Below are 23650 nucleotides of genomic sequence, written 5' to 3'. Positions count from 1 at the left end.
AGTGGCTACAACCATGGTTTGAATTTCTGGAGTCCCTGGCACCACGTTTCTCATGTCCACATCCACCTCCCAAATAAAAGCTGAATGTTAGTATTTATTTATTTATTTATTTATTTATTTATTTATTTATTTATTTAATTTTTGGTTTAGAGCCAGACCCTACAGTCTCAGGGCTTACTCCTGGCTCTGGTTTCAGGGATCACTCCTGGTATATGCTCGGGGAACCACATGCAGTGCTGGAGCTCAAATTAAGATTAGCTGTGTGCATGTGGCACGGGGGACCATATGGGACACCATATACAGTACTGTACAATACTGTACAATACCATATACAGTACTGTACAATACACCATGTACAATACTGGGGATTGAATTTAGGTTGGCTTCTTGCAAGGCAAATACCCTACACACTGTACTATCTCTTCATCTCCCTTACAGTCCGTCCCCCCCCCCCCCCCCAATCTGGTGTTATTCTAGGGCTACTTCCAGCACAATGCTTGTGGGCTACTCCTGGTGGTTCTCAGGGAACCCTAAGATATAAAGGCTGGACCCAGGCCATATACTTGTAAAACACATGCTTAGTTCATTAAGTTCTCTCTTTTATTTATGTATTTATTTATGTATTTGTGTTTTGGGACTACACCTAGCAGTGCTCAGGAGTTACTTCTGGCTTGAACTCAAAAGTTACTCCTGGCAGGCTCTGCCATGCAAGGCAAACCCCCTACCCCAGCTCTGGCCACTAATTAGTTCTTTATCTCCAGGCTAGTGTAGCTTGAATATGTTGCTGTTAAATTGGTGATTTTAAATTGTGAGGCGCGGGGTCAGAAATTTGTTTGACCACTTTCCCCTATCTGTGTTTCCCCTAATTGTGTTTAGAATATCAGAATGTGTCTTATATTTTTAGGAACCTATTTCCCAAGTTTCTGCTGAATATTCGTGAAGCTCAGATTATATTTGACATGACATGCTTACATATTTGATAGGCTAGCCCTTTGTGTTTTAGGAGCAACTTCCTCTGGATTTGGTACTGCCCTGTTGGCTCGCAAAGAATGCCTGAAATTCCTGATGAAGAAACTTTCCAAAATTGTTAGACTTACAGACTGTCAGAAAAGTGAATTGAAAATTTATGATAGATTCAAGGCCAGAGAATTCACAGGGATTGATAACCTATGGGGAATTCATCCATTTTTTATACCAAAGGGTAAGAATGGAAAAATGATTATTTATACAAAAATGAGTTTTTATACCAAAGGTTAATAATGCTAAAATTATTTTCTTATGAATCATAGATACTTCATTTTCATTGTGAACTTTACTTTTTAGTGTATCACTAGTTATTTTTGAACCGAGCCCTCTAGGGCAAGTTTTGTGTTATTTATCATCCTCCTGTCCCTTGGGTCTGTATGTGGCATTCATTAATGAAGTAACTATTGTGTGTGTGAGGTGAAGTGTGTTGGGAATTGAACACAGGCCCTAACCCAGGCAAGAAAAATGCTCTATCCCAGCAACACTTCCTTGGGTACATTATTATAATTTTTTAAGGTACTCTAAGCTTTTCAGTTTATTTTGTTAGCCTAGCATGGACATTCTTTTCTTGGCTTTTTTCTTCCTATTCAAGTACTAAAGAGCCTGAAATGTCAGGCACAGTAAGTTACTAGTGGTGAGTAAAACCTGTCCAAGTTCTTAGCCCTGACTTTGGATGTAGGCCTGGCAGTGGCCCACTGCTCTTCATTTCTCCCTCTTGCAAAAGTATTTTCTTCCTTCCTGACAGTCCCCTGATTTAACCATCATTAGATGCCTGTGTTGGGCCTCCCTCACAGTGTTTAGTATTCAGTGAAGGAGCTATTTGATGCTGACCTGGCTCAAGGCTTCTCCTTTTATAGATAAGATATTTTTCTAGCTCTGCTCTTTGCAAACTTGCAGGAGTCATGGTGGCATAAGGGCTAATTCATTAAATTCTGAGCCTGTAATTAGCTTCTTACTTCTACAACATTATGGATACAGTATTGAATTATCTTGGTCACCTAAAAACCTTAAATGAAAATTTTATATGGAGGTTGGAGAGATTATACAATTGGCTGAACTTATGCTTTAGTATGTATTTTTATGTATCCCTGACATAGTTTAGTCAATACCCCAGCACTGCTGGGAGTGATCCTTGAGAACTGCCAATTGTTGCCCCCAAAATAAACTCTCTCTCTATATATATATATATATTTTTTTTTTTTTTTTAGGTGACTTATATATGATACATATATATTTTGTTTTGGAGGCTACACCTGCCAGTGCTTGGAGAACCATATATATTGCCAGACATAGTATCTGTATCTGCCATGTACGGGGCAAGCACCTTTCCCCCTGTTGTATGATCTCTCCAGGAAATAAATATTTTCTTTAATAAAAAAAATTGTTTTAAATTATAACACTGATTTACTAAGTTCATAATACAGTTATTTTTTAGGCATTAAATATTGCAGCACCAATTTCACTACCAGTGAAGCCTTTCTTCCATCATTTTTCTCTATATCCAACTCACCATCATATTCTGCCTCCTTGCATGCACAAACATGTTAATTTCATATTGTTTGTTATAGCAAACACAAATGCAAATGGAATTATCAAAATTTAGGTCAATAAGGATACATTTGAAATAATTGTCTTATTAATGGTGTTACAAAGTCATTGTCTGAGGATTTATTGGGCTGTGGTTGATGGCAGTTGTATCTTCTATGCTGCTGCTTATAGAGGCTGATGATCTTTCCTATAAGATTTGGTCTAATCCTACTGGGCTGACACTACTATGAAATTTTGAAGTTTCTTGCAGGTACATGAGCCAGGATTTATAGATCTGAAACAAATTTGGCGGTTTGGTAGTTTGATATGCTTAAATTGTGGATCTGGGCCTTTTTTATCAGGGGGTCTTCGGTGTGACTGTATAGCTGTGTCTTCATGCAGAAAGGGGAATCTGTCCATCACCCATTCTGAGATGACACCACAGTTTTCAGTTTGGACTAAACTATCTGGGAAGGCATGGTGACCATCATTTTCTTTTGTATCTTAGATTGGAAGTTCATATTTTTAAATATGGAATTAGGTATCACTTTTTTTTTTTTTTTTTTGGTCTTTGGGTCACACCCGGCAGTGCTCAGGGATTACTCCTGGCTGTCTGCTCAGAAACAGCTCCTGGCAGGCACGGGGGACCATATGGGATGCCGGGATTCGAACCAACCACCTTTGGTCCTGGATCAGCTGCTTGCAAGGCAAACGCTGCTGTGCTATCTCTCCGGGCCCGGTATCACTTATTTTTAACTTTTTGGTTTTAACATTTAGGAAAATGCAGGTACACGATAGGTAAATTCCTGTAGTAATCCTAGTGTGAATTGCATAAGAAAAGATCTGTGCTTGCTATTTCTAGATCAGGTATAAAGGTACAGGGAGGAAGAGAGGCCCAAGAGATATGTGTAGTAGGAACAAAGTTTTCTGCTGGCTTTTTCTGTTAAGCAATTTAGGGACTCATGAGTGGGAAAATACTGAAATGTAACCAAGCATTTTCACTGCAGGTCAGAATTCACTGTTTATTTGGTGCATTTTTGTATTTTTAACAAATATAGGGATGTCCAATTTACATGTAACTTTTCTTTTCTCCTATTGAGGACCTGTCTTGTATAGGACTAATACTGCTGACTATGCACTCAGTGCAGGCACAACGGCTATGAATGCACAGAGGCTCTTAAGAGCTATGAAGCTGAATAAACCCATTCTCCTGGAAGGTTCTCCTGGTGTAGGCAAGACAAGTTTGGTGACAGCATTAGCAAAAGCTTCAGGCAATACCCTTGTTCGAATCAACTTGTCAGAACAGACGGTAAGCTTAGTGATTTACACTGTTGGGATTAGGTTTTAGGAGTGATGTTTGTATCTGTTTATGAACGTCTTAATCAAAAGTTGTTATGACATTGCAAATACCACAAATATTTCCTAGTGGTAGGACAACATAGTCTAGCTAGCTTCTAGATTCATCTCTCTGGGTGCTTTATTTTGAGTCACTTTATTTGTTTGTTTGCTTTTGGGCCACACTTAGCTGCACCCAGGGGTTACTCCTGGTTCTGCTTGCTCAAAAGTCACTCCTGGTAGGCTTGGGGGGAACATAGAGGATGCCAGAGATTGAACCTGGCTTGGCTGCATGAAATGCAAATGCCCTCCCTGGTGTTATCTTTTCAGCCTGATTTTAATTTTAAAGTTCATTAATATTAATTTCTAAGTACAGTCAGAATTGAAAACTAATTATCAACCCAGAGTTAGAGCTTTTAGTTTTGGTAGATTGATGCTTGTTAATATTGTGAAAAGAATTTTCTTTAGACAGCTCCAAATTGTGTTAGGATTGATTAGTCCTCTGTTGAGAACTAATTTATCATTTTTGGTTTTGGACTTTATTTCATCTAATATATGTTAATATTTCTTTGTTCTGTTCCCTTCCTATAGGACATCACAGACCTGTTTGGAGCTGATTTTCCTGTTGAAGGTGGCAAAGGAGGAGAGTTTGCGTGGCGTGATGGTTCCTTGCTGGCAGCTTTAAAGGCAGGCCACTGGGTTGTATTGGATGAGGTAAGAACACTGACTTAGACGGAGTCAAGAGTGCAAAACTCAAGCAAACCTTCCATAGCACCAGGACATTCTCTGTGGGTGCTTATACTGTTGCCTAGTCAAGGCAGATTCTGTGACAAATAGAACCCTTTCTGATTTCATTAATAATAAGACAAGTCTGGGTGCTAGAGTGATAGCACAGCATGTACGATGTTTGTCTTGCATGAGGCCGACTCATGTTTGATCCTTGACATCTCATATGGCTCCCCGAGCCTGCCAGGATTGATTCTTGATCACAGAGCCAGCAGCAAATCCTGAGCAACTAGTATGGTCCAAAAACAAAAACAAAAAAACAAACAAAAAGTCCTAAAAGAGAGAATAAGAATAGTCACTTGACTATTTAAAAAATTTTTAAAAGTAGCCTTCCTGAAGGCTCATAGAGAAGTCTCTGTTGGGCCAGAGAGATAGCATGGAGGTAGGGCGTTTGCCTTGCATGCAGAAGAACTGTGGTTTGAATCCCAGCATCCCATATGGTCCCCCAAGTCTGCCAGGAGTGATTTCTGAATGTAGAGCCAGGAGGAACCCCTGAGCACTGCTGGGTGTGGCCCAAAAACCAAAAAAAAAAATCTGTAAAACTTATAAACCCTCCTACCAATTCAGTCTAGACTATTTTAAATTCAGCCTCTGGCTCTTTGTGTTTATATTCTTCAGTAAGATCTGAAAAAAAATGGTGACAATACGCATGTGCATTGATGACTTACACATGTAATGTATACATGTAGTACATGCTGATATCAGTGACAATAAGCAGAGAGCATTGGTAGACACAGGAAAGAGCTTTCAGACTGGTGAAGTTACCAAAGGGTCAAGCATAGAGTGAAAATACTGATGGTTTTAAGCAAAGCAGCGCCCTCCTTATAGGCTCTGCAGTGTTTGTTCAGGGTCAGACTAGACCATATCTGTGGACTTTTGTCATGATGAAAGCGAGGACTTACTGAAAATGAACCTTCAGTACACGTCTCTATGGGCTTCTTCCTTTAGTTCCCCTTTGTATCTAAAGTCAGGGATTTATTATATGTAAATAAGATATTATTTTTTGCTGATCTGTTTCTACTTTTTGGAGGAGCTGCTAAGTCTGGTCTTGCTTCCCCCCATATTTGGGAAGAAGAAATGTGACAGAGTTCTCACTAGGGAGGGGAAATGAATGTCTAATTTAAAGGCTAGAGCTTCTAGCCATGCTCCTGTTGGGTAGAGCTAATGCTTTCAGCAGCTAGAAGACATTCTGGATTGATCACACTGAATCACATCTTTACAACTTCATTTATTTGGGAATATACCTGAAAATTTGTGCTTTGTAATGCTTGGGTAAAGAATCCACTTAAAATTCTAATATAATACATGAATTCACATTTTCTCAACTCAAAAGAATTGGAGAAGGGTTTTAGGATTCCATTTCCTGGAATCTTTGCTCTTGAATGGCTTTGGTGATATTCAGGGGACCATACAATGAGAGGGAAGAACAAAGAACACAGGCCTCCTTGCGCAAGCTGTTGAGCTATCTCTCTGGCCTTTCCGAGTAAATATTTTCTTTTCCTTAACTTTTTGTTTTTGTTTTTGTTTGTTCGCATCCGGCAGCGCTCAGGGGTTGGTTACTCCTGGCTCCAGGCTCAAAAATTGCTCCAGGCAGGCTGGGGCTAGGGGACCATATGGGTTGCCAAGATTCGAACCTGGGTCTATCCTGTATTGACTGCATGCAAGGCATTCATACCTTACTGTGCTATCGCTCTGGCCCCTTTAACAATTTAACAATTCAGTTTTTATTCAGTTTACTTAAAAATGATCATTTTATGCACCTCAAATATATCTTACATAGGGGTCAGAGAGATAGCACAGTGGGTTGGGATTTGTCTTGCACACATCTGATTCCGGTTTGATCCTCAAGTGTCCCCCAAATGGTCCCACAAACCTGCCAGGAATGATTTTTGAGCACAGCACCAGGAATAAATTCTGAGAGCCACTGGGGGTTGTCCCCCCAAAAGAATCTCATATATATGAAATAATAAGGTGAATATATAGTAACCTCTACTCAACTTATGTAATAGAATGTCATCAATGTTGTTTGAGCTATTTCTTCTGAAAGATAATGCCATCTTACCTTTATATTCATCACTTTTAAAATCATTAAAATGTAGTTATATTAAAAAATTTTAAATATATGCACATTTGTTACATATACAAATAAATGTGATTTTATTTTTTCTTTCCAAAAAGCTTAACCTGGCTTCTCAGTCTGTATTGGAAGGCCTAAATGCTTGTTTTGATCATCGAGGTGAAATATATGTTCCTGAGCTAGGAATGAGCTTCCGAGTACAACATGAAAAGACAAAGATCTTTGGATGTCAGAATCCTTTTAGACAAGGAGGAGGCAGGAAGGGCTTACCTCGGTCTTTCCTTAACAGATTTACTCAGGTAAGATGTGCTATTGCCACAGAGAATGAAATGGGTTGGTTGGTGATGGGGGTCAATTATACTGGTAGCATGTGTTAAGGATACTTGCTCTGAGGGTGATTGATATGATAGGATTGTTTTGTTTTGGGGCCATATCTGACAGCGCTCAGGAGTCACTCCTGGCTCTGTGCTCAGAAGTTACTCCTGGCAGGCTTGGGGACCATATAGGATGCCGGGGATTGAACCTAGGTTTTCCCTGTGCAAGTGAAATACCCTACCAGTGGTTCTCAAACTATGGCCTGAGGGCCACATATTGTATTTGTATCTGTTTTGTTTCTTCATTGCAAAATAAGATATATGCAGTGTGCATAAGAATTCGTTCATAAGTTTTGTTTTTACTATAGTCAGACCCTCCAATGGTCTGAGGGACAGTGAACTGGCTCCCTGTTTAAAAAGTTTGAGGACCCCTGCTACCCAGTGTGCTGTCATTTTGTTCCCAATGATATACTTCTTAATTTCATCATTTCCTACTTTTGGCTTTTTCGTTTTTGTCACACCCAGCAATGCTAAGGGGTTACTCCTGGCTTTGATCTAAAAAATCCTGGTAGTCTCAGGGGACCATATGGGATGCTGGGGATCAATTCTGAGTCAGGAGTATGAAAAGCAAATATCCTACCTGCCATGCTATCACTCTGTCCCCTCCATCATGTTCTGTGATAAGTACATCTGATTGCAGTCCTCACTTTGTCTTCTGTCAAAAGTGTATATTGTCATTTAGAATTGAGCACAGAGCATAGTGACTTTCTCTTTAGGATTCTTTTGTTAGGGATAAAGCAAAAAGAAGCTTTACATATCATAAATACATAGGTTTATATATATATTTGCCTACCCTCTTGTGTGCCTGTGTCATAGTCATCACTGTTGCAATGACAGCACTATGTATATATCTGGCTTTGACCTTAGCAGTCATGCATACTCAACTATGGGGCTTGCACACATTGGTTGTAGTGTTCATTAGAGTTTGTGCCCCTTCTTCAGTTGTGGGGTGTGCATTCTTCGTTGTGCACATAAGTTATGTGATGCTCACACATAATCTTGCTAGGGGTGGAATTTTCTGGTAATGGGGCTTGGTACACTTTTTTCAGTTGTGCTCACATACTCTTGCTGGTATTGTGGCTGGAAATGTCTTTGGAGCACCAGAAATCACAATCAGCAGAACTGCCAGGATCATAATGGTACATGTGGTACTGGAATTTGGTCTCTGACTATAAACTTGGAAGGCCAGTGCCATAAGCTTCCCAAATTAAAAGGCAGGGTTTTGGTGTTTTTTTTTTTTTCTCCTGGTTTTTGGGCCACACCCAATGGCGCCTGGGTTACTCCTGGCTCTGCACTCAAAAATAGCTCCTGGCAGGCTCGAGGAATCATATGGGACGCCAGCCATCGAGCCCAGGTCCTGGTCCGCTGCATGCAAGGCCAATGCCCTACCGCTGTGCTATCTCTCCAGCCCTGGGTTTCTATTGTTGTTTTCTTTTTTTTCTTTTTGGGGAGGAGGGGTTGGTCACACCTGTTGACTCTCAGGAGTTACTCCTGGTTATGCGCCCAGAAATCACTCCTGGCTTGGGGGACCATCTGGGACACTGGGGAATCTAACTGTGGTCAATCCTAGGCTAGCGAGTGCAAGGTAGACAGCCTTATGGTTTGCACCACCGCTCTGGCCCCTCTTTTTCTTTTTAATTGATTATAATGGAAAAGTTTTTTCGGAACTGGGAATGTATCTTAAATAGTAGAGCTCATGTCTTATAGGTGGGAGACTAAAAACAAAATTATTATTTTTTGTTTGTTTCATTTTGTTTTGTTTTGTTTTGTTTTTGGTCACACCTGCTGCGCTCAGGTGTTACTCCTGGCTCTATGCTCAGAAGTTGCTCCTGGCAGGCTTGGGGGACCATATGGAATGCTGAGGTTTGAACCACCATTCTTCTGCATGCAAGGCAAATGCCCTACCTCCCTGCTATCTCTCTGGCCCCTATATTTGGTTTTGTTTTAGTTTCAACTCTTAGTTAAAATTATTTTTTAAATATGTGTGTTCCAGGCTAGAGAAATAGCATAATGAGTGGATGGATCCTTGCATTTCATTGTTTGCACTGCAACCTGGTGGCTGACTCAGATTCAATTCCTGGCAATATATGTAGTCCCTGTGCCTGCCAGAATCTCTGAAGGTAGAGCCAAGAATAGGTACTGAGTACTACTGAGTATTATCCCAAAACCAAAATAAAGAATAAAATCATTACTTTTTCTGTTTTTTTTTTTTTTTTTTGTTGTTGTTGTTTTGTTTTTTGGGCCACACCCGGTAATGCTCAGGGGCTATTCCTGGCTATGCACTCAGAAATCGCTCCTGGCTTCAGGGGACATATGGGATGCCAGGGGATTGAACCGCGGTCCGTCCTAGGCTAGCACAGACAAGGCAGATGCCTTACTGCTTGTGCCACTTCTCTGGCCCCTATTACTATAATTTTAACTAAAGAAAAGTGAGAATGAACAGAAAATTGCTATGATGAATAAGACATTCCATATTCTTCTTTCCATTTAGTCATTATTAATGTTTGGTATCTGCTCTTACTATCTATATTTTTATTGTAGATCTCTCTCTCTCTCTCTCTCTCTCTCTCTGTAGACATTTGATTTTCAGAGTTTGGGTAAACTAAAAGTTTGAAAGTGTCTATCAATAATTAAGGAATTTGTTTTTCTTTTAGGTTTTATTTGTTGAGAGAGGGGGTTAAGGAAGCAAATAAGAGAGACAGAAATTGTGTATTTAGAATGGTGGAAAGTACCAGGATTAAACTGAACCCCCATATTTGTTGCTGAACTTTTGTTGTTCTGGGGTCAAATATGGCCACGCTCAGGGCTTACTCCTGGCTCTGAACTCAGGAATTACTCTTGACTGTTCTCAGGGGACCATATGGGATGCTTGGGATCAAATCCAGGTCAACTGTATGCAAGGCAAGCACCTTAATTGCTTTTCTGTTGTTCTGGTCCTGCTGTACATTTTTAAAATATTAAAATTTTAAAATATTATAAAATAATTCAAGTTGAGGGCTGGAGTGATAGCACAGTGGTAGGGTGTTTGCCTTGCATGCAGCCGATCTTTTAATGACCCAGGTTCAATCCCTGGCATTCTATATGGTCCCCCAAGCCTGCCAGGAGCAATTTCTGAGCTCAGAGTCAGGAGTAACCCCTAAGCACTGCTGGGTGTGACTCGAAAACAAACAAACAAAAATTCAATTTGAGGGCCAAGTGGTGGTGCTGGAGGTAAGGTGCCTGCCTTGCCTACGCTAGCCTAGGACGGACCGCGGTTCGATCCCCCGGCGTCCCATATGGTCCCCCAAGAAGCCAGGAGCAACTTCTGAGCACATAGCCAGGAGTAACCCCTGAGCGTCACAGGGTGTGGCCCAAAAACCAAAAACCAAAAAAAAAAAAAATCAAGTTGAATAAATTGTAGAGGGAATATTTATATACTTAGCATTCAAAACTTATGAATTTTTTATAATGTGGGTACACAGGAGAAATTAAAACCAAATATACTTGAAAAAAGTGCTTGTTTCTTTTTTCGTTAATTCGCAAGAATGAAACTGTAAAGAACATAAATTGTTTTATATTTCAAAAATTTCTCTTCAGTCTGTACTTTAAAATGCAAGAAAGGAACATTGTGTAACTGAAAATCATAGTACTTAAGACATTACATTTTAGAATTTAAAATTTACATTTTAGATCTATACTTTAGAATGTAAGATTTACAGCATAAGACATGACATCACTTCTGGTGACAAAGAAAAGATTGCATTTATTTGTGTTGAATTTATTTATTTGAATTTTGATGTATTTTTTTGGGATGACTTGGAGTCATCAGACCTTATTACTGGTTGTGTGCTCAAGTTTCACTCCTTCTGGTACTTGGGAGCCATTTGTGGTATAAGGGATCAATTCTGCTTTGGGCATATTGCAAGTCTGGCTCCTTCCCCAACTGTCCAGTCTCCTCCAGCTCCTCTGTTTTGGTATTACAGGTTTTTGTGGATCCTCTTACAGTAATTGACATGGAGTTTATTGCTAGCACTTTGTTCCCTGCTATTGACAAAAACACTATTAAGAAAATGGTTGCTTTCAATAACCAAGTAAGTACTTAGTTTTGTTTATTGTTTTTTATTTTTCTGGCTGCATTTTTGTCAGCATACTATCATCATTCCCTAGAAAGAGTTCAAATTAGCAGGCTCCCTAAAAATAGATCACTTGGAATTCTAAATTTTTTACTTAAAAGGTAAGTGATACAAATGAGAGTTATAATATTGCAGAGAGAGAGAGAGAGGAGAGAGAGAGAGAGAGAGAGAGAGAGAGAGAGAGAGAGAGAGAGAGAGAGTGTGTGTGAGAGAGAGAGAGAGAGAGAGAGAGAGAGAGAGAGTGAGTGAGTGTGTGTGTGTGTGTGTGTGTGTGTGTGTGTGTGTGTGTGTGTGTGTGTAAATGCTTGCTGGATATTCCTGGCACTTAATGGTCTTGGTGGGAGAAAGGAGATACCCAGTTTAAGCCTATTGACTTTTGTTTCAGATTACTTATACATTTGTAGTCCACTAATGGAACTTATGGCAAGTGTCTTGAGTTAGATCATGTTTCATAATAAAGATATTTTTATTTTAGATTGATCATGAAGTAACTGTTGAAAAGAAATGGGGGCAAAAAGGAGGTCCCTGGGAATTCAACCTCCGGGACCTTTTTCGCTGGTGTCAACTGATGCTGGTTGACCAGTCCCCTGGCAGTTATGACCCTGCTCAGCATGTGCTTTTGATCTACGGAGAAAGAATGAGAACCAGAGAAGACAAAGAAAAGGTCATAAACTTTTGTGTTTCTTTCTCTTTGAAAGTTGATTTCTTCCTAAGGAAGTGAAAATACATACATAAATATATACCAAACCCGGGGCCGGAGAGATAGCATGGAGGTAAGGCGTTTGCCTTTCATGCAAGGTCATTGGTTCGAATTCCTGCGTCCCATATGGTCCCCCGGGCCTGCCAGGAGCAATTTCTGAGCATGGAGCCAGGAGTAACCCCTGAGCACCGCCAGGTGTGACCAAAAAACTACAAAAAAAAAAAAACTACCAAAAAAACCCAATATATATACACACACACACACACACACACCAAACCCAATAAAACTGCTTAGAAATTGAGGAGTTAAGGGATGAGACAGACTAAGCTTGTAGTAGATAGTTTGCTTTGGGGGCCATAATTTATTTTTGTCTTATGATGGTACTGTTAATAATAGGAGTTCATGCATACATAGTTCTAACACCACACCTCCCACCTGAGTGTGTGTTTCTCTTCACCACTGTGCGGGTTTTGGCTTATTTACCTACAAAACCTTTGATTGCAGATCTTCACCAAAAAAAAAAAAAAAAGTACTGTCTTCAGTAACAAAGACCTTCATTATTTTTCCTGGCACAATACTGGAGAAGCAGGAGTGTGATACTAACAGGGAGGTTTTTCTCTTTAAACAAGTGTCAAATTTACTTTTATGTATAAGTAAATATAAGTAAATATGCTGAGAAGATTCTCTATCTAAATGAAAATGAAAATAGCCATTCATAAATAGAAACACTGGGATATGTTTTTATGTGAAACTAGAATCGTCTACATTTTTGTTTGGTTTGTTTTGGGGGGAGTAGAGAGCAGCCATACATAAATCAGGGTTTACTCCTGATTTTGTGCTCAGGCTTCTATCCTGGCACAGTTTGGGAGAGAATATGTGGTGCTGGGGATCAAAGGCAAAGGTAAGAAACTGCTATCTCTCTGGCCTGTATTGTGCTTATAAGTGGTGTTTAAAGTCCATTCTCTTGAAGGTTTATAACAAATGAGAGTGTGAGGCCAGAGTGTTTAGTCTCACAGGGAGTATGTTTCTAATTTGCTCTTCTTTCTGCTCCATGACAATATTTTGAAACTATTAATTGAGGGGCTGGAGTGATAGCACAACAGTAGGGTATTTGCCATGTACACAGCCCACCCGAGATGGACTTGGGTTTAATTCTCGGCATTCCATATAATCCCGAGGGTCTGCCGGGAGCAATTTCTGAATGTAGAGCCAGGAGTAACCCGTGAGTACTGCTGGGTGTGGCCCCAACCCCCGCCTCCCAGAAAAACCCTATTGATTGAGACCATGGATGTAGCTCAAGTATTGGATTATTTCTCTCTCATGATGCAGGCCAGAATTTAATCCGTACTGCAATCTATGCACCTTATTTCCCAGATCACCATCATGGTTCAGTTGGCACGCAGCACAATGCAATGCATTGGTTTGGTCAAAGCACAACACTGTCAGGCCTGTAATGCAGAACTGATCACACCATGAGCAGATTTGAGGTCCCCACCCCTGTTTCATTGTGATTTACTCTCATAAATGTGGAAAAATCTTTGATTGACATATGCTGCAGACGTGTTAGTGTCCCTTAGCAAAAACTTAGTAGGTTAGATAATTCTCACTAGGAATAAGCGGGTACATGAGGCAGACGAATATGAAATATGAAAATGAAATAAATGAGACCACACAAAATGAATTGTATGGGGACCCACGTCCAAGGGACGAGAGACAAATTAATTTTCAGCTGATGACATTTTTTAGCATGAGCTCTGGTATGCAGGGTGTCCTCAGGGAGAACAAAGAGTAGGAGAGCAGTACAGTGGGGAAACAGGCCTAGAATCTACATATCAAATGACTATACTATAGGTGAGAAAGACCCCTGTTGGAGGTTGGTGGTGAAATTGTTTTTGGGTAAACAGAGAAACAGATTTAACAAGAGATCAGGAGGAGAGAGAAAAGAATATTTATGATGTTTGTATAGTTGCCGGAAAATAGATTTTTGGGGGAACAGAAATAATTGTTTATCATCATAGAGCTAGATTCAGAAAAACAAGCTGCTGGTGCCAGGTTATACTAGAAATATGATTCACAAAAAGCAGGGAGCTTTTGGCGGGCTTTGGTACTGACATTTCTTTGTCTGTAGGAAAGCTGAGGCCGGATTTCTATAGTAACCAAATAAAGAGAAAATGTAATGTCACAGCCATGTTGGAATTACAGCCAATAATCCACGTAAAGGGTCAAATGATTGATTTCTCTGAACGGGCCTTTTGGCAAATAATTCTTTGGGAGGAAGGCACTGCACCAGGAAGGCAAAAAGCCACGTCTGGTGCGTGCTTTCTTTAAGAGGGGTAACAGACATATAAATCTAGGCCTAAGAAAAAAGGGTCTACATTTTCATGCTTAAGTGTAAATATGTAAATAGCTCCACAAATTGGTTTTTGATAATTTTAGAACACTGACATATTATTATGTATGTTTTCTGGGCTTTCATTTTACAAGGAAAGGCTCACTGGGAAGGGATTTGGGTTTTGACTCTTTTGTTCCTTTAGGTTATTGCTGTGTTCAAGGATGTGTTTGGTTCTAACTCTAATCCATACATGGGAAGCAGACTGTTTCACATTACTCCTTACAATGTCCAGGTGAGGGGACTTCGATATTCTACCTTACAGTTGCCTATGGGTCCCTGGTGCTATTGTCGTGCATATTCTTGCAATGTTAATGGCACTTCTCTCTTCCAGGTGGGCTACTCAGTTCTTTCTCGGGATACCTATGTTCCTCCACTGTCTCGCCGCCCTCTGTTGATTCTTCACCAGTCTTTACTGTCTCTGGAGTCAATTATGAAGTGTGTCCAAATGAGCTGGATGGTCATCCTTGTGGGTCCAGCTTCTGTGGGTAAAACCAGCTTGGTCCAGCTGCTGGCACACCTTACCGGTCACAATTTAAAGATCATGGCAATGAATAGTGCAATGGATACTACGGAGCTTTTGGGAGGATTTGAACAGGTAATGGGTCGTCTTTGACAATTTTTTTTGGGGAGCCACACCCAGTGAAGCTCAGGGGTTACTCCTGGCTATGCACTCAGAAGTTTCTCCTGGCTTGGGGGACCATATGGGATGCCATGGGATTGAACCGCAGTCTGTCCTAGGCTAGCGCTGGCAAGGCAGACACCTTACCTCTAGCGCCACCACGCTGGCCCCTACTTTGACAATTTTTTAAACCAGACTTGTTCTCGTTCTATTCTGAGTTCATGATTGCTGCTGGTGGCACTGTTCTTCTGGCCAGTAGCCATGATACTCTGCACATTTTGCAGGTTGATCTTGTCAGGCCATGGAGGCAACTGTTGGAGAAGGTAGAGAATGTTGTGAAGGTACTCTTACGAGATAGCCTCCTCAGCAGTGCTGAGGATGGAGAAGTTGTGCTGCGAGCATGGAGCCATTTTCTACTGAATTATAAACCCAAGTGTCTTGGAGAAGGTGGAAAAAATACCACCGTAGAAATTGTCAACAAGCTGGAAGCAGTATTACTGCTTATGCAGCGTCTCAACAATAAAATCAACTCTTGCTCTAAGGCAGGTATGTGTATTTGGATATAAATGTGAGGCACTTACCATTGTCCGCCTAGTTTCCATTTTGCAGGGAGTATGTTTGTAAATGTCCAAACTTGTGCTATTAATTAAAGAGTATTAACAGTCAGAACTTGGAAATCTTCATCTTAGAAAGTAAAGATGAAAGGTGTATAGTGTTCAGGGCTGGAGAGATAGAACAGTGGTAGGGCATTTGCCTTGCATGCAGCCAATCCAGGCAGACAGTGGTTCTAATCCCGGCATCCCATGTGGTCCCCTGTGCCTGCCAGGAGTGATTTCTGAGCACAAAGCCAGGAGTAGCCCCTGAGCGCTGCTGGGTGTAATCCAAAAACAAAGAAAAATTCAAGTGTAATAGTGTTCAGAATGGGTGGTCCTTAACAATTCAAAGTGGAAAGGAATTGGATACTGTCCACCCAACCCCTTTATTTCCTTGTTCTGGTTTGAAGTTAAGTGCTATGACTGTGACGTTACAGAGTTTGCCAAACTTGTGGAAGAATTCCGAAGCTTTGGGGTGAAGCTTTCTCAGTCAGCCAGTGGCCACAGTCATGGCACGTTTGAATGGGTTGACAGCATGTTGGTTCATGCCCTGAAGTCTGGAGATTGGCTTCTGATGGACAATGTTAACTTCTGCAAGTAAGGACCTTATGCCCATCACATGTGGGCTGGATTGAGATTTGGGATATGCTTACTAATATAGAAACCAAGATGGAAGCCATGACATTTTTTCCCCACTGGTTTTCTGGTGTCAGGGATTGAACCCAAGGATGCTTCATATCTCATATGTGAGGCACATGTTCTATAAGTGAGCTAAAAATTATATTTGGCCTCTTTCTTTTATCTCTCTCTCTGTCTCTGTATCTCACTCTTGTTCCTTTCTCATTGTTACTAAGATCATATTGACTTATAGTGTTAAATGTTTATGTTTTTGGTGTACAAATGAACTGTATCTCTAGCATTAACAAACTACCCCAAATCCTGTTGATGTCCTTCTGTTTTGCTTGCTCAGCCCTAAGCTCCATCCTTTTGTGTTTTCTTAATTGGAGTGCATCTTCAGACATACTCTGGACAGTTCTCACCAGGTAAAAGTGGCAGTTGGTTATTAGGCTGCTATAGAATTTTACTCCTCTATGATACTTTGAGCTGAACTGAAGACAGTTACCAAACCTGTATTATTTTTTCTAACCCATATAGTTAAGACTTTTTGTTTATTTGCATTTTGGTTTTGCAATCACACCAAGTAGTGCTCGAGTTACTCCTGATTCTGCACTCAGAAATTACTCCCTGCAGGCTCGGGGAACTTTATGGGACGCCAGGGATCCAACGTGGGTTGGCCTTTTGCAAGGCAAGCGCCCATCCTATGGTGCTTTTGCTGGCCTCATAAACCTTTTTTTTTTTTTTTTTTTTTTTTTTGGTTTTTGGGCCACACCCGGCATTGCTCAGGGGTTACTCCTGACAGTCTATTCAGAAATAGCTCCTGGCAGGCACGGGGGAACCATATGGGACACCGGGATTCGAACCAACCACCTTTGGTCCTGGATCAGCTGCTTGCAAGGCAAACGCCACTGTGCTATCTCTCCGGGCCCTCTCATAAACCTTTTTATGTGCATCAGAAATCTTTGGGTAGTGTTATCCTTGAGTACAGATTATTGAAGTAGGGAGTCTGGTATAGGACAGACATTTAGCAAGGAACTACATTTGTATAATTCACTATTGATTCTAAAGGAGAGGGGCATATGTCAAACAGCTATATTTACAGTCTGCACAGTGAATGTTTCTGTGGGTCAGTCATTTTTTGCTGCCTATAGTGTTTTTAACAAGTATTTCAAATTGAAATTTATCTTTAAATAGGTTTGGTATTATTGGATAGAGAGGGTAGAAGGAAAGAGATAAAGATCCCTTATAGCTAAGAAGATTCTATCATTTTCCTTAATTTCAAGAAGTGCTTTGTGTGTTTATTCTGGGATATTCTTGGGATTTTAAAAGGAAATGGGGAGGGAGATTGAGGGATTGACTCTTGGAATGTTTCCACTCGGGTTGGGGGGGACGATGGTCACCATTTGGGAAGGAAGACAGAGGTCAACAGCAATGGGAGGCCTTTGAGGAAAGCAGAGCCAACCCAGCCTGCCAGTGAGTTCTTCATCTGAACTGTCTCTATAGCCCATCAGTGCTGGATCGCTTGAATGCTTTGCTTGAACCTGGAGGTGTCCTCACTGTCAGTGAGAGAGGAATGATCGATGGATCTACTCCCACCATAACCCCAAATCCCAATTTCAGGTATGTTTATGCCTCTTCAGTTTCAACTTAAGAATCTGACATCTTTTGTACAGTGGCAGCACCTGCCTGCAGTAGGATAATACATCTGATCACAACCATGTCTCCCATTCATTGATTTGGTTTACAGATATGTAAAGAGACTGCTTGCTTATACAGAATCAGCAGGAGGGGGAGGGCCGATGGGAAAGCTAGAACCATGGAGTCTAGTTTGATTCTGGGCAAAGAAATGGTGGTAGCTTAGTCTAGGATAGTCAAATAGGAGGTAGTTAAGATTTGCAAGGAAGGAATGGTGGTGCCATTGAGAAGGGGAAGAAAGGCAAAAAGACCAGGTGTGGGGCCAGAGAGAGAGAGCACAGTGGCAGGGCGTTTTCCTTACACTCAGCCAATCCAGGACAGATGATGGTTCGAATCCTGGCATCTTATATGGTCTCCCGTGTCTGCCAGGAGCGATTTCTTTTTTTCTTTTTGGTTTTTGGGCCACACCCGACGGTGCTCAGGGGTTACTCCTGGCTGTCTGCTCAGAAATAGCTCCTGGCAGGCACGGGGACCATATGGGACACCGGGATTCGAACCAACCACCTTTGGTCCTGGATCAGCGGCCCAGGAGCGATTTCTTGAGCGCAGAGCCGGGTATAACTCAAACACACATACACACACACACCCCAAAAAGACCAGGTTTGATGTAATGAAGGACTGGAGAAATCAGCTGTTAGTTTTGGAGGTAACTTTTATAAGAGTTAGCTCAGAGTTTTCCTGAGCAGCTGCTCTCTGCTGTCCCTGTAAATGAGTTAGAGAGAAGGTGTAGCCTGTTGTGGGAGGCCAGTGAGTTCTGAAGTTCACAGCTGGCTCTGTTGGCATACTTAGCAGACCATATTGTTTTTCTATGGGAAGCAGCTTACTGAAGACAGTCTTCCTAGTTGACTCGGAGTTGGTTAATAGTAGTTTGGTTATCATGTGCCACATAGGATTTATTCTCTCCATTTGTTTCTGAGTTGTATCTAAGTGGGAATTTATTTACTTATTCACTTTGTTTTGGGCCACACCTCGTGACACTTGGGGGTTCTCCTGGCTATGCGCTCAGAAATTGCTCCTGGCTTCGGGGACCATATGAGACGCTTGGGGTATCGAACTGTGGTCTGTCCTAGGTTAGCCACATGCAAAGCCAACACCCTACCCCTGCATCACCGCTTCGGCCCCAACTTTATTTATTTTTACTTCTAGACTTTTTCTCTCAATGGATCCTGTTCATGGAGAAATATCTCGAGCTATGAGGAACCGTGGACTTGAAGTCTATATCCCTGGAGAAGGGGATGGGAGAATTGCAGATGAATTTGATCTTAAAGTTTTGTTGCACAGCCTGGGCTTGGTGGGGGCCAGTGTTTGTGAAACCCTCCTGGATCTACACACAGAGACCCAAAGAGTTTTTGTAGGTAAGAAACATGGTTTTTAGATCTCTTCACAGTTGTATTTCTATATGTTAAACAACAACAATTCTATTTCGTATACCCAGAAATAAGTAGAAAAACCTGTTAAAATTGTAGTTCGGCTTGTATCCTGCTGGCTGAGCTATGGGCATTAGTATTTTTTGTTCTTGTTTGGGGGTCACATCTGGCTGTGCTCAAGTTCTACTCCTGTCTCAGGGTGTATATCAAGGCAGCACCATAACACCCTGTGTATCTCCTCTGTCCCAGAAATCAGGGTGTTTTTTTTGTTTGTTTGTTTGTTTTTTTTTTGTTTTTGTTTTTGTTTTTTTTTTTTTTTTGGTTTTTGGGCCACACCCGGTGACGCTCAGGGGGTTACTTCTGGCTATGCGCTCAGAAGTCGCTCCTGGCTTGGGGGACCATATGGGACGCCGGGGGATCGAACCGCGGTCTGTCTCCTAGGCTAGCGCAGGTAAGGCTTACCTTACCTCCAGCGCCACCGCCCGGCCCCTGTTTGTTTGTTTTTTATTGTTGTTTAGTTTTGTTTTGGGGCCACCCTCTGCTATGAGCCTATGTTCAGGAATAATTGCTGGGGATTGACTCAGTGTTGGCTACATGCAAGGCAAACTGTATAATCTCTTGCCTCAGAGATCAGTATTTTAAAGATATTCTTGGTATGATTGTGTCACCTGCAAGTAGAGACCCAGATTTGAGGAATACTGCATTCAGTGCTGAGATAGTGAAATTTGCCTTTAATACCTTTAGTAAATATTAAATATTAAGCTTGCCTTTTAATATTTCATTATTGAGTTTTCTGAGGGTGAATGAAAGGAGAATTTGGTCTAAAGATGTGACTCAGTGATAGAGCCTCTGATTCACTGTATAAAGGGCCTTGTTTTGGTCCCTGATCCCACAAAAAACTTAAAAGGAAGGAACATCAAATTGTTTAAATGTTAGGTGTTGTGGCTAGTAAATGTTCCAATATATAACGAATATGAAAACGATCATGATAATGATAAACTTGCCATTTGTAGATTAACTACTATGGTAAGTATAATGTTGCTTGTTTTATTTTAATTGCACATTAGTTTTGTAAAACACGAGTTTCCATTTATAAATAAGGTTGAGAAGCCAAGTAACTTGACAAAACGGGGATTTAATTTAATGATGACAGCTGAAATTTGAAAGTAGGTCAAGCAGATTTCAGAGTCTGATTCTCTAAGGCTATCATGCTCATTTTGCCACCTCTGCTGTGTGCCAACTTTACATTAACGATTAAATGAGGGGCCGGAGGGATAGTAGGGTGTTTGCCTTGTACGCAGCTGATCTACAACAGACAGTGGATTGATGCCAGCATTCCACATGGTCCCCCCTGCCTGCCAAGAGCAGGTTCTGAGTGTGTGTGCTGGGTGTGACACAAACAAACAAACAAGGTATTAAATAACCAAACTTTATCACATTTGTAAATGAGTCTGATCATTTCCCCATAATGCAACTGCAGACAGGGAGTTGAAGGGGGACGGGATAAAAGAGGAAGAATATGAATTTTCTCACACAAGTTTGTTGTATGGTAGCAAGAACCTATAAGCTATTTAGAAGACTTTAAAAATCATGTATTTGAATGAAAGAAAGGTAGGAATGGAATTTAGCCATTTTCACCTGAGATTGCACATGTTAGTTATTGATGGAAATATTTTTTCTTTATAGGTTCTCCAACATCCTCTGTTTCAACTCTAATTCAGGCAGCTGTCCTCATTGTCCAGTACCTGCAGCGAGGGCTGAGTTTAGCCAGAGCCTTTTCTGAGGCATGTTGGGAAACATATGTCTGTTCCCAGCATTCACCAGCAAATCAGAAGGTATTGTAATATGTTTTAAACAGCTTTCTCACTGAAAGTTACTGAAGTTAGAAAGAAATCTTTTTTGTTGTTTTTGTTGTTGGGCCGGTGAGTTACTTCTGAGATACTCAGAATTCGCTCCTGGCTTGGGGGAATTATATGGGATGCCTGGGGAGTGAACTGTGGTCCATCCTAGTCTAGCATGCGCAAGGCAGGCACCTTACCACTTGCACCACCACTCCGGCCCCAGGAAGAATCTTTCTTTTTGTGGCCACTCTAACAATCTAAGATCATTGATAACTATGATTATTTTGTGTCAGATGAGGTATCCTTTTAGAATATAGCTAAACCTATATAGTATTTCTAGAAAAGGGCTTAAAAGGTAAGTATTCTTTCTTAAAAAATCAGGAAAGAGGAAATTCAAATTATGTAAGAAGTATGAGATGATCACAGGGAGTTTATGGAGTACTCTTCTTCTGGTCATTTGTACTGATAATGCTGTGTGTTGCATATTATATGCTATTGTCTACTTCTAGCTTGTACAAGGTATACTGGAGAAACATATGTTTTCTCTGCAAGCCCATGAAACCTGGGGCAGCTCCATTCTTGCTATGGGGCTTTGGCCTGATTCTCTACCTTCTGCTGCCTTTGCCACGGAAGACTCTCACCTCTCTACCGTCCGAAGCGATGGACAGATCTTAGCATATTGCCTCAATAGGATGAGCATGAAAACAAGCAACTGGACAAGGTCAGTGGAGGGTCTTTTTCTTTTTGACTTTTTACCTGGGAGTTTTTTTTTTTTTTTTTTTTTTTTTTTTTTGGCCACACCCGGCGGCGCTCAGGGGTTATTCCTGGCTATCTGCTCAGAAATAGCTCCTGGCAGGCACGGGGGACCATATGGGACACCGGGCTTCAAACCAACTACCTTTGGTCCTGGATCGGCTGCTTGCAAGGCAAACGCCGCTGTGCTATCTCTCCGGGCCCAACCTGGGATTTTTTTTTTTTAGACTTCTGTTTTTGTTTTCTTACTGCTCCTGGCTTACCACATGCAGCCACAGCCCCTTGTTACCCATCTTGCGTAGATTTTTCTTAGGGATGCTGCTCTGTGCCATTGTTTGGGTTTGTTTGGTTGTCCTTTAGAGCAGACTCACCCTTTCCTCTACTACGGGCAATTATTGTTACTTTTCTGATTATTTGAAATATGAAAACTTTTTATAGCAATGTTTCTTATAGCATTGATAATTATTTGTTACAATGAATTTTTAGGCTTCAGCCTCTTACCTTACCAGACTTGGAGAAAATTATGCAATCTTCCAACCCTGAGAACTTGAAATTCAGTTCAGTTGAAATGGATACTTACTGGATTGATGATCCAGATGTTCTGGTCATGGCTGTTAAATTGCTCATTGAAAGAGCAACCAATCAAGATTGGATGCTTAGAGTTAAATGGCTTTATCATTTAGCCAAAAATATACCACAGGGGCTTGGTAAGTAGAAAAGCTTAATTTGTATAATGAGGGAATTTATGTACACTTATTCTGTTTTAGTGCCTCAGCAGCTGTGTTACTCTGTGATTACCCTGTTAAGATTACATTTGGGAGATCTAGCAAAAAATTTATGACTTAGACTTACTATTTGTACAGCTGTTAAAGAATTAAGGATTTAGAAATGGGGTGTGTGGTGATTAAGGAGGTTTGCCCTTTGGTGAATCCCAAGAGAAACTTTTCCTCATGTCATCCTTAATATTTGAGGATTTGTTTATCCCTTTAATTCCAGAAAGCAAATATTTTATATTGATAATTAAACTTGGGGAGACAATCTGCTTTCCACCTCAGTTCAACTACTGCTGTTATCATTCTTTTGGGAGAAATGTTATTTACAGTAAATTAATTTCTCCTCACTAAAAATGCATACAAAAGATTTTAATCTTGGGACTGTAGAGATGCAGGGAAGGTATTTGCTTTGCATGTGGCTGACCAGGGTTCAATTCTTAGTACACTTTTTGATTCTCTGAGCACAGCAAGAAATGAACCTCGAGTGCAGAGACAGGAGGAGTAAGTCCTGAGTAATGCTTAGTGTTAAAACAAACAACAAAAAAGTAATCTTACTTTAGTGTTCTAAATTGTCATGCTTAATTTCTTTTCACAAAAAGAAAAAGAACAGTTAACAATATCATATGGCATATAAATATAGTACATTAAGTTTTTTGGTAGGATTTCTTGATTTATATATTTTGGTTTTATCCATCTTTCTACTCTATGAGAACATACAGAAAAACCAGTGAATGTGTACATTACTAGATGGTATATATGGTTTGTCTAAATATGTATGGCAAGAGTTTCTTTGAATTTTTTTATCTGCAGTGTCTTAAACAAAAAAAATCAATTTCTAAGGAGCACTTTTCAAATCACATTTCAAGTCACTATTGGCCATTCACGTCATTACTGCAGAAAATGTGATTGAACATACTGCCTTTTTGTGTGTGTGTTTGTGTTTTTGGGTCACACTGGTAGCATTCAGGGAGTTACTCTTGACTCTGAGCTCAGAAATCACTCCTGGCTGGTTCAGGAAATAATATGAAATGCCAGGGATCAAATCTGGGTTGGCTGCATTGA

At 40.7% G+C, this 23650-nt stretch overlaps 1 protein-coding gene across 1 annotated transcript in view; it reads left to right on the top strand.

Moving 5' to 3' along the window:
• The window catches only part of MDN1 (midasin AAA ATPase 1), a 169043-nt gene that overhangs the window by 68199 nt on the left and 77194 nt on the right, over positions 1-23650 (top strand). The window contains exons 35-49 of the mRNA XM_049772304.1: positions 1004-1201; positions 3654-3862; positions 4480-4602; positions 6853-7050; positions 11088-11195; positions 11713-11901; positions 14472-14561; positions 14661-14924; positions 15233-15494; positions 15979-16138; positions 17663-17779; positions 19001-19209; positions 20908-21056; positions 21572-21783; positions 22302-22522. Coding sequence (XP_049628261.1) covers positions 1004-1201; positions 3654-3862; positions 4480-4602; positions 6853-7050; positions 11088-11195; positions 11713-11901; positions 14472-14561; positions 14661-14924; positions 15233-15494; positions 15979-16138; positions 17663-17779; positions 19001-19209; positions 20908-21056; positions 21572-21783; positions 22302-22522 — 2709 coding nt within the window. The remainder of the gene's footprint in view (positions 1-1003; positions 1202-3653; positions 3863-4479; positions 4603-6852; positions 7051-11087; positions 11196-11712; positions 11902-14471; positions 14562-14660; positions 14925-15232; positions 15495-15978; positions 16139-17662; positions 17780-19000; positions 19210-20907; positions 21057-21571; positions 21784-22301; positions 22523-23650) is intronic.

The sequence above is a fragment of the Suncus etruscus genome, chromosome 4 (assembly GCF_024139225.1).
Source record: "Suncus etruscus isolate mSunEtr1 chromosome 4, mSunEtr1.pri.cur, whole genome shotgun sequence".
Lineage (NCBI taxonomy): Eukaryota > Metazoa > Chordata > Mammalia > Eulipotyphla > Soricidae > Suncus > Suncus etruscus.
The sequence above is the reverse complement of the archived record's forward strand: the minus strand, read 5'-3'. Positions and strand labels throughout refer to the sequence as shown.